This window comes from Acanthopagrus latus, chromosome 2, assembly GCF_904848185.1.
Source record: "Acanthopagrus latus isolate v.2019 chromosome 2, fAcaLat1.1, whole genome shotgun sequence".
Lineage (NCBI taxonomy): Eukaryota > Metazoa > Chordata > Actinopteri > Spariformes > Sparidae > Acanthopagrus > Acanthopagrus latus.
Genome location: NC_051040.1, coordinates 10,407,253 through 10,422,133, shown reverse-complemented (window position 1 = coordinate 10,422,133; position 14,881 = coordinate 10,407,253). Strand labels below are relative to the sequence as shown.

The 14,881-nt window shown below is 41.1% G+C and overlaps 1 protein-coding gene across 1 annotated transcript in view; it reads left to right on the top strand.

Annotated features, from left to right (window-relative positions):
- The first annotated feature begins 7,041 nt into the window (after window positions 1–7,041).
- The window catches only part of esamb (endothelial cell adhesion molecule b), a 53,211-nt gene continuing 45,371 nt past the window's right edge, over window positions 7,042–14,881 (top strand). The window contains exon 1 of the mRNA XM_037122323.1: window positions 7,042–7,560. Within this exon, the coding sequence (XP_036978218.1) occupies window positions 7,350–7,560 (211 nt within the window). The 5' untranslated portion in view covers window positions 7,042–7,349. The remainder of the gene's footprint in view (window positions 7,561–14,881) is intronic.

The following is a 14,881-nucleotide window of genomic DNA, read 5'->3' as shown; positions in this document are numbered from 1 at the left end:
TCCCAGTCTTTCACAACCTTAAAAAAACAAACAAACACCGTTATTATTACCTGAAATGGCAGCGTGGCGGTGAGAAGAAAACATATCGATGGGAAACCGGCGTCTCTTCCAGCAGGTTTAAACTAGGACAAGGCTGCACGAAGATGTACACAAACAACAAGATGTGATGCCAAAATCTGATGTGATGAGGGAAATCCAAATTGAGATGATGATGCGCAAAGAGCATAATAGATAAGTCAAACAACATCGCATGCAAATTTGATTTGCACGGGTTCAGAGAGCACTTACTGCCGGGTGTTAAAGGTGTTTGTGTTAATGTGGAGCATGAAGTGTTCAAGAAACATTAATTGCACTCTTGAACTCTGACTTCTACCCCTCAGCATCACAATAAATACCTCAGAAGACACATGTCCTGCTCTGTGGGTATATGAGCATAAAAGGTATATGTTTAACAAGATAGTCACAACTACTCAGCATAGGAGATGAACATTAATGACCTATCGTCACGTCACTTCCATTTGCACTGTCATACCGTTGGCAGGTGTAGCCTTGAAGAAAGAAAATTGCCTGATACCATGACAGAAAATACTTGTATGATTTCTGGAGAGAGATAACCGGACACGGCAGATGGTTTGTCACACTGAAACTTGGCACTTCCAGGCAGCTGACTGGACGACCATTCTGTTTTTCAGCGTCTTCAAGAGACTGACTTCAACCACTCAGAACAACAATAAGCACTGCGCTGTACTGCAGTCTTTGGTTTTGTTCTGACCCGAGCTAGCAGCATCTATGCTAACCTCTCGCTGGTAGTTTCAGCTGCCATCTCCAGCTGCCAGTTGTTCCTCAAATGAAGCCGACTGGTGCAACAAACCAATTTTGCCGAGTCCAGTTCTTTGGTTTATGACCAAATATCTGCCAAACTATCAACCTCAGCTGTGTGCTTTGTTCAGCACAAATTAGATAGTGTTAGCATGCAAACATGTTGCAGTGAACATTGTGCCTTCTAACATTTGCTTGTTAGCATTTTGAGCAAATGAGCATGTAGCTTTAAATGCCACTGTGCCAAAATACCGCCTCACAGAGCCGCTAACATGGACCATTTGTACAGTTCACTGTGGTGGACAGCAAGAAGCATATTTAGTAGACTGTAGAATTTCATGCTACTTTATACTTCAACTCTGATAACTTTCTAGGGGAAGTATTGTTTGTGAGGTGGCTAACGTAGGTCAGCCTTTCTCGAGGAACATGCATCACGCTTTAATATTAAATCAACTTGCATGTAAATTCAAAAATTATTATATAAATCGGCTGTTCTGCTGTGTTTTCAGACTTTAGGAATGTACCTGAACATTTTGCGACAATGGCTGCATGATATATTTATGATTTATGGAAACCGCCGACCGCTACGTGAGAGTAAAATTCTCCAGCTTGGAGCCAGACATTACGACACTGATGTTGTCTCCGTTCTTCCCGTTAAGACGGCAACAGAGACAATGATGAGTGAGTAGAAGAGGCTGTTTTGCCAGGCTGTCATCTAATTAAGCTATAATTTGTAATATAACGTTGAAGTGGACCGTGAGTTTTTGTTCACTGGTGATGTGATCCTTGGCCTCGAAAGGTTTGAGCAACACTGCTGTAGTTACTCTGCAATCAAAGATTTCATAGAAAATACAATATATAAAATACACATTAAAATATGTATATACAAAACACATTGTTATACAGTAAATTAAACCACCAACAGCATACAATACATTATTACATTGTCAGATACAATATTCAATTATAGTGATGTTCCTGCATCATCTATAAGATGACAAGATGTGTCAACTACCTTTACTGATATACTTTAATTAATTTTGTTGACTTACATACTCTTGAGATTTTAAATTCATATACTTCCAAAGCGTACGGAGAAGTCTGAGGAGGTTAAAACTTCCCAAAGACATGAACAGCAAAGACCGTGTTGCTATATTGTTGAATAATAGGATTTCTTTATACTATGAGTGCTGCAGGAGCTTCGACCTCTTCAGTATTTTTCTGAAACATTGGATTCAACATTGTAATTCAAGAGTTATGTTGATTGGCTGCCATTAGAGACTCCAGCAAAGTTTTAAATGTTAACAAGCTGCAAAAATGGATATGATAATGTCACATAACAGAAGTTCTCAGTGAGATAAGGGATCCAATCACCTCAGGATGTGGTAAAAAGTTTAACTTCTACACGAGGCCTGTCCGGTTTGAATTAATATCAGCAATTCTAGCTTAGGCCCCGCAGTTTTCCAGAAAGGTGTAGGTTCATAAAATGTTAATAGACTTTTGAGATTATGATCCTCCGTTGTGAGTAAGACTGTGAATGTTACTTCTCATTTTAGGCAGGGTGGAGAAGACAGGATGTATAGAGAGACAGACTTTACTGCGTAATCCTCAAAACCTTCGTAACCTAAACTGCACGACCAAATTATGTTTTCAAATGCAAGAGAAAGTGCCTAAGTGACAGCAACGAAGATGAGTTTAAATTAAGATTAAGGTTGGTAAAAAAAAAAAAAAAAAAAACTTGACTTTTCCCATATTAGGATCTTTTTATCCTTTTAAACCAGAAATATGGTCCCTCAGTGGTCAGAACCTGTCAAGAAAAACACTTTTTCCTATGAGGACATTACATTTGACATCGTGCTCTCACGTGGATTTCCTCTGGGTGTTTCCTCTGTCCAGAGACGAGCAGGTCAGGAGTGAAGCTGCCAACAGGTACACAAACATGAGTGTGACTGATTGTCTGTCAGACTTTATTAGCCTGAAGAGGGACTGCTGACCTGTTCGCAGTTTCTTATCTGCAGCCTACACACTGCAAAAAGAAGCAGGTAGTAGTGGTTGATGATTAAAAAGGGGGGCTGTGAGACGCCGGTGCTGCAGGTGTGGACCACTAGGTGGCACAAAAGACAATCAACAAATCTGAACTCTTTGCACTTTTGCTATACAGCAGTAATCCATCATGTTGGTCGTTTTTCAGACACTGTAAAGTATAGTGGAACAAAGTGCAGCACGGAGGAAATGGTCTGTACAAAGAAGTCCAGTCATGTTATCAAGGAGTAGACTGTCAAGGCTAAGCTCATCTTCCAGCATCTGACAGGGAGATAACAGCATCCGGGCCAGCTTCAACAATAGATGCATTCAGGGAGACTGCAGGGAGTGTTTTTTATCATACAGATAGCTGCTGAAAGTGACACAAATCAGAGCGATACCGGTGAAATCCACCACAGAAAACACGCCTCCAACCAAAATGCCAACCAGTGCAGATTAGATTCTGTCACCTCAGTGTCTTTTCTGCGCTCGTAAATCATGTTTCAGCCCCTGCATTAGAGCGCAGGTGGTGGAGCAGTCAGTAACATTTCTGCTGAATTCCTTCCCTAGATTCCACCTGACCTGCTGGAAATGTAGCTCGTCGGAGGGGAACAGGGTCGAGACGGCCCCTGAACATGCAAGCTGTGCAGATTCGTGTTAGCGCCTCTTTCACACTTAAGCAATCAATTATTCACACATAGCAGTGACATCCACTTTCTAATGTACAAGTTTTCCAAGATTTACACATTTTTCACACACACTTGCACGCAAAAAATTAGATGTGAAGACGATGTTGTGGTGGGAAATACACAAAGTTCAAGCTGGGGAAACTGATGTCAACCACATATGCTGAAACCCTGTCGATGAGACATAAACTTCTTTTAAAACACATCTTTTGCTTTTGTTACCAAACACAAAAACTCCTCCAAAAACATCCAAATTATTTAGAGACAGACATATTTCCCCAGTTTCAGAAGTCCATTAAATGCATGTTCATATTTGAGGCCACATGATTTTTACAAAAATCAACATTTGTATTATTTTTTGGTATGTTTTGAACTGGACTTGTGTTAATCCTACTGAAGCTCAGAGAAACTCAATGTACTTCCATGGGACACAAATCATCAGTTATCAATATTATTTTGATACTTAAACATCACCTACTTAACCTACGATTGCATGTTGATGCCATTAAGTCATTTTTTAAAAGAATTTAACTGACAGTTTATTGGGTACAAAATCATGAACACTGCGATGTTTCAGAGAGGTGCTTTTTAGCCGAATTCAAAATAATAGGAACACTCAGAATTATGCAACACAGCCCAACATGACCTGACGCTGGTTCTCTTGTGCAAGTTTATATATTTCACCCTTAAATAACTTCTTATCCTAATTTCCCTGCCTTGTTAACAGTAATCACATCACATGTACTCCAAAATTATTAATTGGGGTACTCTGTAATTACAGAAACATCTACACACAGTGTAATTCACTCTTAATCACCAAGTTGTTGTTCTTTTAGGTTGTGTCTTCTTCCCTTGTATGTACTGGCACCTTTAAGTATGTTATTATCATCCTCACTCACTATATGCTAAATAATTCCACTGTAATATGAAGTGTTAAATGCACAGTTTAACAGTACACACACTGGCAAGCTGAGAATAATTCATAGAATGTTTCATGCTCATTAGTCTGACTCATGTTTCCTCTCAGCATAAACTGAACCAGGTTTAACCCTACAATCTGACAACAATCGGAGCGGACAGGGGACAGCAGGTTCCACAATATGAGAGCGACATTAATAAGTCAGGATTATAACTGCCTGTCAGAAGGGAGCTCTATCAAAGCAGATCAGAAAAACAAACCAACACAGGATCCTCTCGTCTGTCCTCGTGTGTCGTGACCGGAGTCTTCATCCGCGTTTTAATTGTGAACTTGAGGCTCGATGCTTTCAGAAAACATATGAGTCTTAATATTATGTAATAAATCCATTATATGACATTAAAAATACAACACATCGACCCACCTGCATAAATATTTCACCTGACGACCCATTTATTGTGAGCTGAGCGGGGACTCAGACTTACATTACAATGTAAAATCCTGCAGCAGCTCCTGTTCTCTCGTGTAAGTGGCTGCACAATGTGCTCCTGTGAGACTTTTACCTGTGACATCGACTCTGCCCTGAATTACACTTTGTAATATAACAGCTAATGCATGATAATGGAGCTGACATTACATTTATACCTGGCTAAGTGTATTTAAGAGTTGGACTGAGGGAGTTGTTCATTATTTTTAATGTTTGCAGATGTAATACGATGTGACGCAGAAAAGACAAATTTGTCCCCTTTAATGGGAAATCAATATAATTTTACCCTTTTTACTTGTTTTTAATGTAGCAGTTTAAATAACATACCATACTGTTGAAATCGGTGAACAATAGTTAAAATGACAAATGTGTGTGAAAGATGACAAAACCCACAGAGGATTATCTTACAACTCTGCAGTTCCCATCTGTCCTATGGAGCAATGTAGTGTTTTTCAGCTCATTGTTTTGGTTTTCTGGCCAACTACTTTTTTGTTATAGTTCAGTCTTGTGTCTCAGCAGCAGTATACAGCACGGTACAGGACCTGCTCAGCACCAAACAGCAGACACGCACACACACACACACACACACACACACACACACACACACACACACACACACACACACACACACACACACACACACACACACACTCAGCGACAAGGTAGTGGAGCATTTTGTGGCATAACTGCCAGATAAGCTCAACACAGCTACCGTTAGCAGCCTGGCTATTTTCCACAGCAAACACTACAGAAAGAATCCCAATTTGAACTAGAAACCCTGAGCTCAGTGCAATGAAAAGGCAAAGTAAGACACCTAGTTGTTTATCATGTTATTTTACTTACAGATCTAGTAGAAAGAATGCCTGTTTTAAGGTTAGAAGAAACACCAACCAACAAGGGAACAGAGTCTGACACAACATCGGTGCTCTCCATCCAGTGAATGCGCGTCCATTCACTATTGTTTAACTTCATTTCTTCACTTTCTTCACTTCATCACTCCCCCTCCTCACCTTCTTTGTCTCCTCCATCAGTGGAGTTCTTTTCAATTCTTTTACAGTGCAGAGTTAATTCCAGCTGTTCCACTATTACCTGGGGATAGTGACCGTGGAAAACAATGCCTCTTCCTGTCTTGGTTGCTCAATGGCAGACATGCTTCTTTTGTGCGGGAAAAATCGAGCCCAGTGGCAGAACAAATACCATAGTGAGAGCAAAAGTTTATAGGGAACCAATCTATGGGTGGATTGTGTCATTTTTCTACAGCTTCTACAATACAGGTATTTACTTCTGTTGTTAGTTTAAAAGAGGAAAACATATTGTGTGTAACAGTTTAACTTGTGTTATTTCCTTATATGCTGATTTGTTATTTCATGTCAGTACAAAACATTATTTTTCTTCCATCAGTTTTAGTGGTGATATCAAAGCAAAGGGCGAATATGATACAAATAAAACCTTCAATATTCTCAGAGTACAGCATGCACACACAAGTATGAGACTTGAGACTTAACGCTAGGGGACAATGGAAACACAGCACAGTTTAAGGTGTTACAGAAATGCTACTATTATCAGTTACACTGACCCTTAATGAAAAAGAAAACAGAAGGATTTTAGATCGGAAGAAGCTTTGTTGTAATTTTATAAAACAATTTGTCCTGACAGATGAATATTGAAATACACTGTTTTAATGACACCAATATAACATATAACCTATAAGCTGCTGCAACCCTAATCAGAAATAACAACTACATTTGAATGAGGGATCAAACATGCATGTTTCAGCTCACAGCTTAAAGGTCAGAATTTTAATATTTACAGTATCAATGAGGTGAAAATACAAGAAATATTGTTTTGTTTTGTTTTTTCCATAACTGATAATTAAGGAAAAGTAGGTCCTAAGCTAAGAAGGTGGCAGGGTCCGCCTTATATAAACAAAGTAAAACAGCATGGAGCTGTATTGTCCTTTAAGGTCACTTCGTCTATTCAGGCATAATATTCAGTCTCTTCTGATTAAACTACAGACTCCACCTTTAAGTCCACTCACCTGTGCAGCAGCCTGATAGAGGCTCGAGTGTGTGTGTGCGTGTGTGTGTGTGTGTGTGTGTGGTGTGTGTTCAGTGAGGAGGTGCAGTGTGTGTTTCGTTGGCAGGGGGCGTCACAGAGCAGCAGGCAGGTGAGTGAGCTCGCTCAGTCCTCTGGTGCACGGCGAGAGGAGAGGAGAGGAGCGACACACGCTGAAGTGCAGCCGGGACGCAGAAGTGTCCTCAACATAAAGAAAGGACGAGGGGGGGGAAACACAGAAGAACCTGCACGCTTCCTGTCCTCCTGTTGGTTTCTTGCTTTTGTTCTTTTTTTCAACAAAGTGAAGGCGAGCGGAGCCTCCGGTGCGACCCTGCTGCCATGTCAGCCGCAGCTTGTAGGCGGGATGGGAAGAGGAGAGGCGGCTTCGTGTGCGGACGTCTCCTCGCTGCTTTCTGGTAATTGTTACCTGGAGACAATTAGGGGGCAGCGGCCGAGGAGCGAGGAGAGAGGCTCGGGCTCAACTTTGAAGGAAGCTCCCCTCTGCGCTGGATGTTGCGCCATGGAGATAAAGACAAGACTCCGAGCCACGCTGATGTTAATGTGGATCCTTCAAGGTAAGCCAATTAATTCACTCGACGGGGAGTAAAGCTGCTGTCAGAGGCAGAGTGACACCCCAGAGTCAACAGAAGAAAAAAAAACACATCTCGGACGAGGTTCATCTTGTACAAAATGTGCTTTTTCATGTAATTTCTAGCGTTTTACCTGTCATCAAACTCCACCTTTGAGCTAATTAGTAAATGAAAACACAACAAAACTTCTCTTTTTATGCAACTTGATCCCTAAAGAGCGAGCTGATGTTGAACGTTAAAGGTTAATTATGATGAGTTAAGCCAGCAAAGTACAATAAAACATATGAAATGAGCACTGTTTGTTCTATACCTGCATTTCACTTTGCTATAAATTCATATGCATGCTCAAACTCAGATGCCTTGCATGTCAATCTGTAAAAAAAAAACAAACAAAAACAAAACCCTACCTTCCTCCTTTATTCCCTCCTCAAGCACATTTTTGAATCCAAATGCAGGAGCAAGCGCAGCTGACAATCCATGAAACATGTAATTTTTATTGCTGTGGCTGCTGGTGCTCGTGGTTTCTCTACCAGAGGTCCCCTTTTAAAGCACACAGCGGAGTACTCTTCGTCTTAAGAGGGCATAATGTTGTTGCACGGTTGAGTGAGCTCTGAAATTTCAAGGAAGTCGAATGTTGTTGCTTTTTATTTTGACTTCTCTTTGATGGTTATTGTCCCTTGCGAGTGAGGGTAAAAATAACGTACAAAGCACACAAGACTACCTGGCAGAGCGGGGAGACGTCATTTTAAAGATTCTAGACAAGAATTCACAGCTGTCACTTGATGGACACACGGTGGTCATTCAGGCTTTTAACTGGCATGGCTTGCACGCATGTTGTCGAGGTTGGATGCAGTGATTTACTGAGCAAAATAACTCCAAATGTTTGGCTAAAAGAAACATTACGATTGAGATGTTTTGTGCTGCCTTTAGTTCAACAATATCCCTCCGTTAATCATCTTATTTGGAGCCAAAACTGAGGGTTATTTCCAGCTGGATGCTCTCACACCACCCAGTCACAAACACAAAACGGGGAAAAAAAAATGACGAGATTTGCTTGTTTCTTATCAGCTCACATTTCGGCATCGTTCAGGCTCGACTCAAAGAAGCCCTCAAGGCTCCTCTTCTTCTGGCTCGGCCAATCTTGTTCCTGTCAACTGTGCTGCTGCACCATTCCTTACCAGATGTTGGCTTTCCTCCTGTGTGGAAATCAGAGATTGTTACGGCGTGCGTCTTTTATGTCAGGATTTGTTTGGTTCACACATAGTTTCACTGAGGAGCGGCGCTGGAAAAGAGACAAAAATGGGGGCAGTGTATCCATCTTTAACTCACTTTTGAATGTTGTAATTCCTTGGAAAGTTGAAGTTGGCTTTAAATCTGTGTTTTTCTTACTGGCTTCTGCAGGGTAACTGCTGTGATGTGACCGTATATCTGCCATTTTTATCTTTTATTTTTGGTGTACCTGCTAATTAAACAAATGAACTGATTCAGTTTGCCAGCTCACCAATGAGCAACTTCAGCAGCTTTCTGTTCTGATGATCAAATTCCTGATTTGAATGATGGATTTCTTGTCACATTTTCAGCATTGTTTCACATACAATTTCACAATGGGGCAGCACTGGAAAAGACATGAACAGGACATGTATTCCATCTTCAACTTACCTTTGAAGGTCGAAATCCCTTAGAAAGTCAAGTTAAATAAAAGCTGCAGGCAGCGACGATCTGGCCCTCACCATCCCAACGTACGTTGGGCTGTATCGCTGTTGGAGGAAGCGCACTTAGATGTTTGCATGTGCACACGTTTCCCGGACGTGGTCTGAATGGGTGAAATAACACTTCTTTTGATTATGAGGAGCTAGAAAACAGCCGCAAAGTCACACACAGCCAGTATTCATGAGGGAATGCAGAGTAAGTCAGTGTAGCGCTGGGCGGTATACCGGTTAACGCCAAATACTGGTGTATTTTTTCGTTAGGATATGAAGTTTTAATATACCGCCATACCTGTGTATTTGATTCCACAACCTTTGGAACGGTACACTACGCTGCGCGACACTGTTTCAGACCCTTTTCAGTGTCACCAGGCATGGTGCGACTGCGAGGCGTGGTGAGGGTAAACAGTAGTGCTCTGGTGTTACGTTACGGTGAAGCGGCAGTGAAGAAGCAGTCCATCACTTCATCCGCAGATGTCAAGATGAGCAACTGGAAAGCCACTGAGATCCGGGAGATGCTAGCGTCTCCTCAGTCTCTGTAGCTGACAGCTTGTGTTTGTAGTAGCAAGCTACTAACGGTCGCTACTTTCAAATTAAAAGCCCCCCCGCTTGGAACCCAGTGATAAACTCCAATGGGGTGCAATGTAAAGCTCTTATTTTGAAGACAAATTCGACCTGCTTCCTGTTAGCTGTCTGTTGCTTGAGGTAGCTAACGTGAGGCGCTCCGCCGCATGCTTCCTTTAATAGCAGGGGGTTTAACATCAGCAGAGGATGCGAGAATATGAGCCACGGGACTATAATTTAGTAAATCTATCAAGTGTCAGCACATTTCTTCCGATGCACATGTTGTACGTCACTGTTCATGCCCAACTTCGTGCTCCACGTCACGTCACATGTTTATGCTTTCCCCACTGGAAAGAAGGAATATTACACCTCCCTTTTTTAGCTTGCAGCAAATGTGCTGCCATCTCTATCTAAAATGGACTAGGAATTCTTCTCTCTACCAGTAGAAAATGCTGTGGACACCTGATTATGCATGAAAAAAATACCGTCGCCCGTTAGAATTCAAGAGTCAGCAGTGAAGATGTGTGTTTTCTTGCAACTCATTGCGTTTAACATGGTTGATGTAAGTTTTTTTATGTCAACAAGATTTGTGTCTTTAAGTATTTAGGAAACATGACTACAGTTTAGTAGGTCTATCTGCAGTGGTTTCACAAATGCCACATGTATTGTTGTGTTAAAAGGCCTTTATCTGGTTTGGTAACGTATTTCTTTTCATGGTGGTGGGTGATTAGGAAAGAATGCAGAGGATAATGAGAAATCATGCATTAACATGATGGTACAGAGATGTTTAAAAAAAACAACAGTTACCATGAAAATTATCGTGGTAATTACTTTAAATTGAGACTTTTTTTTTTTTAATTTCACAATTTAGTCATGTTACCGTGAGAAAGAAAAGTGAGGAACGTGATGATATCTCTTGATCAGAGACAACAACAGTATTTTTCTGAGACAGAATAAACGAACGAAATGGAGAACTCTAGCGAGCGCCCTGCAGACATGTCTCGGGAGAGACTTATCCAAGAGCTCGAAGACACCAGAGAGCAGCTGAGGAAGCAGAAAACCCTGAAGGAAATGTACATCAACGGGGAAAGAGACCACCAGAGAGCTGGAGCGGCTGAGAAAGTACAGCGATGATGTACAGTATCTCTCAGCAACTCAAAGATAGCTAGTCAGGTGAGGGACAACACCAGGCAGAAGAAGAAGAAGGATCTTCATAAAGATGACGAGGAGCTGAAGGTCGCCCATTTAATCAACAAGGAGAAGTATCAAGCTGAACTCCAGGAGGAGAAGGACAAGAACAATCTTCTTCAGAAGGAACTGGATCAGATCAGTGAGCTCAGACTAAGGTAATTATTATATATTGCACACATTACACATAATATGATAGTCACCGTGAAGTATGTGTATCCTTAAACTAATCTCATCTTATCTGTTCTTATCTTAGGTATGAGGCTGATGTCATTGAAGTCAGACAGCAGGTTGAGACTCTCCAACACGAGCTTCAGGAGGAAGCCCAGCAAAGAAAACTCCTTCAACTCCTTCTCCTTCAATTCCTTATGGAATTCTGCATAGAAACCACTTAGGCATAGCATATATGCTTTCCTTTGATTTGGTGGAACTGATAAACAACGTGAAATTAATTCAGTTTGTGCCTCCTGTTCTGGTGATTGAATGTATTTCTTAATTTGCATGATGGATTTTTTTCCACATGTCAGGATTGTTTGGTTCACTGAGGAGCAGCACTGGAAAAGAAAAAAATGGGACATCCTTTCCGTCTTTAACCTGCTTCTGGTTTCTGTAATCCCTTAAAAAGTGTGTATGCTGTCTTCAAGGACACCAGTCTTAAAACCTGTGTTTTCCTTGGTGGATTCTGCACAGAAGCCACTTTGGCGTGACATCATATCTGCTGTTCTTTGATCCGGTGTAACTGCTTAATGTAATGCAATGAATGAATTACGTTAGCGGCTCACTGGCGAGCAACTTCAGCCGCTTCCTGTTCTGATGATGGAATTTCTAATTTGCATGATGGATTTCTTGTCCGTTTCAGCATTGTTTGGTTCACACACAGTTTCACTGAGGAGCAGCACTGTAAAAGAGACAACAATGGCACACTGAATCCATCTTTAACTTACTTTTGATGGTTTAAATCCTTTAAAAAAGTTGTAGCTGGCTTAGAAATCTGTGTTTTTATGACGGACATCAGCATGGTAACCGCTATGGCATGAGGTTATATCTGCCGTTCTGTGATTTGGTGCAGCTGCTAAATGATGTGAAATGAGAGAAAGATTTCAGTGTGTAGCTCACTGATGAGCAACTTCAGCCGCTTCCTGTTCTGATGATCAAATCCCTAATTTGCATGATGGGTTTTCTATTTCGTTGCATTGTTTCACTGAGGAGCAGAACTGGAAAAGAGACAAAAAGTGGGACATTGAATCAATCTTTAACTCACTTTTGAATACTATAATTCCGTAGAAAGTCATTGTTGTCTTAGAATATTTGTTTTCTTTATGGGTTTCTGCATGGAAGCCGCTCTGGTGTGACTTTATATCTGCCTTTCACTGATTTGGAGTAAATGCTAAATTACATGAAATGAATGAATGAATTCAGTTTGCAGCTAACTGAGGAGCAACTTCAGTTGCCTCCTGTTCTCATGATTGAATGGATTTCTTAGTTTGCATGATGGATTTATTTCCCAATCCCAGCATTGTCTGGTTCACACACAGTTTCACTGATATACAACATGGGAAAACACATAAATAGGACATTGAATCCATCTTGGAGTGCTGAAGTCCCATAGAAAGCGTGTTTGCTCTGTTGAAGGATGCCTGGCTTAAAATATGTGTTTTCCTTATAGAATTCTGTATGGAAGCCACTGTGGTGTGACGGATCAGTCTTTGATTTGGTGTAACTGCTTGATGACACTAGACAGATGAATGAATTCAGTTTGTGGCTCACTGTCGAGCAGCTTCGTCCGCTTCCTCTTCTGATGATCGATTGGATTTCTTTTCATGATGGATCTCTGTTCACATATCTGACAGCAGCTAAGCCCGTCAAAACAGATCAAACCCCAATCTGTGAGACATCATAATTAGTAAATCAAGAAGCCGCAGCACTAAACTGTCTGTTCAAAAGTAGCAAAGTCGCTCCAGCTGGTATTGATGAAACAGAGCCGCTCATCGGCTGAGAGGACCCGTAGCTAATTGGCTATTAAATGCTAAAATAAATCTGGTCACACTTTGCTGCCCAGAGGATCATTTGGTTTTTGATGATCTGAGACACATGCTGAACATTTTTTGAAAGGTTTATTATCACTGACAGCAGTAGGTCACACTCTAGTTGTACCGCTGCCCACAAGATGGCTCAGATTGGCCCGAGGACAGAGAAAAGGTGACTTGGCTCGCAGCTGGTTGGATACAGAGTTAGGTTAGCATGCCACTGTCAGCGCCCCCCCTCTTGTGAAAATGCCTCTCTCTGTGGCCTCAGCTACTAAAATATCGTCATGTCCTCAGCTGATTGTGTTCACTGACGGCTGATTTGTAAGGAGCCATCTTGGCTCTGGTGCAAGCTGATGTCTGCCAGCCAGCTATATCCCTTTTCACAGAATAACTCACAGAGCTTAGGGTAATTCTGATTATGTATCGCATGATTAACCAAACAAGAAAATTAGTCGGTCAGGGTCCAGGATTGAAACAAACAGCATTCCCGGCAGGGTGCTGCATGAGAATTAACTATCAGTGCAAAGCTTCCCTTTGGCTGGCCTCCGCAGCCAACGGAGTTTTGGCAATAAAGAGTCTTAGGCATCCAGAGATCTGGAAGATACAGGATGTGGAGGAGTACAAGTCAAAGTCAAAGCTGCCAGTGAGTTTGTACTTGAAGATACCAATGTGTGCTTGTGTAATGGAAGGGTAAATACAGAAGTTTTTGAAGGGAGTGAATAAGGGAAGTAGCTGTAAGTGTTGTGTTTTCCAGATGTTTCTGACACATCTGTCGCCCTTCATCGGCAGCTCAGTTAAAGAAAAGTTTAGTTGTTTTTTAGCGCTGTGACGATTTATCGATTGATTAGTTGTCAACTACAGTGAGCTGTTGTACTGTAGGAAATGAATCGCTGTCTATTGTGACAGTCAGGGTAATATTCTATTTCTTTCAATCATTTAGAAGCTGTGTTCTTTCACTTGTTGACTGAAATGCTGTTCATCGTCCGAGTCTGGAGAGAAGAACTTTAAATGTGTGATAACTTCATGATATTTCAGATCCAGAGGAAGGTTTAGATGGAGCAGCAGCGTTTGATCTGCAGCCCTTCATAACGTTACGATGGCTTACCTCATTATGAACGCTGATGTGCTGCCTTCATGTTTACATCTGTTCCAGTTGTGTTGTTGTCACTTCGTGTCTCCATCTCAGTGGACTGTAGAGGAATTAATCGTTTTAATCAAGATGAGACAACATTTCTAAAAGCAAGATGCTTCTTATTAACATCAATGCAACAGCTTCGGCAGCTGAGGAAACTTATGAAGAAGATGCTCGATGGACATTGGACAAATATTGGGAAGTGATTTATATAATTGACCATTTTTGAGTATCAGTGAGTTTCGGCCATTAGACGGAGCTGATAATGTGAAGCCAAATTGATTTTGCTGACTTAACAAGCGCAGGTAATTATTGGCCTCTATCGGCTGAAAAAATTCCATATTGGGGATGCACAATATGGATTTTTGTCAGTCAATACAACCACCAATAATTACCTGACTCTCATGGCCGATACTGATAATATAACCGATAATGCAAAAACCAACAATACAATTGATCTGTCTGATATATTTTTCATGCCTCCCAAATATTTTTGAGCGATCGAGGAAATTAGTTCACTAATCAAGAGTTACGGCTCATGATTTGTTTTTCATAAAATCATTATTGTTTATTTGTTGACCAAAGAACCTCACCTTTATGTCTTAGGTTTTGTCATTAAAGGTAGGTGTCAGTGTTTTTTGTTTGACAATACAAACACTGTTTCTTTGTTCCAGTTGAAGTCCATCACA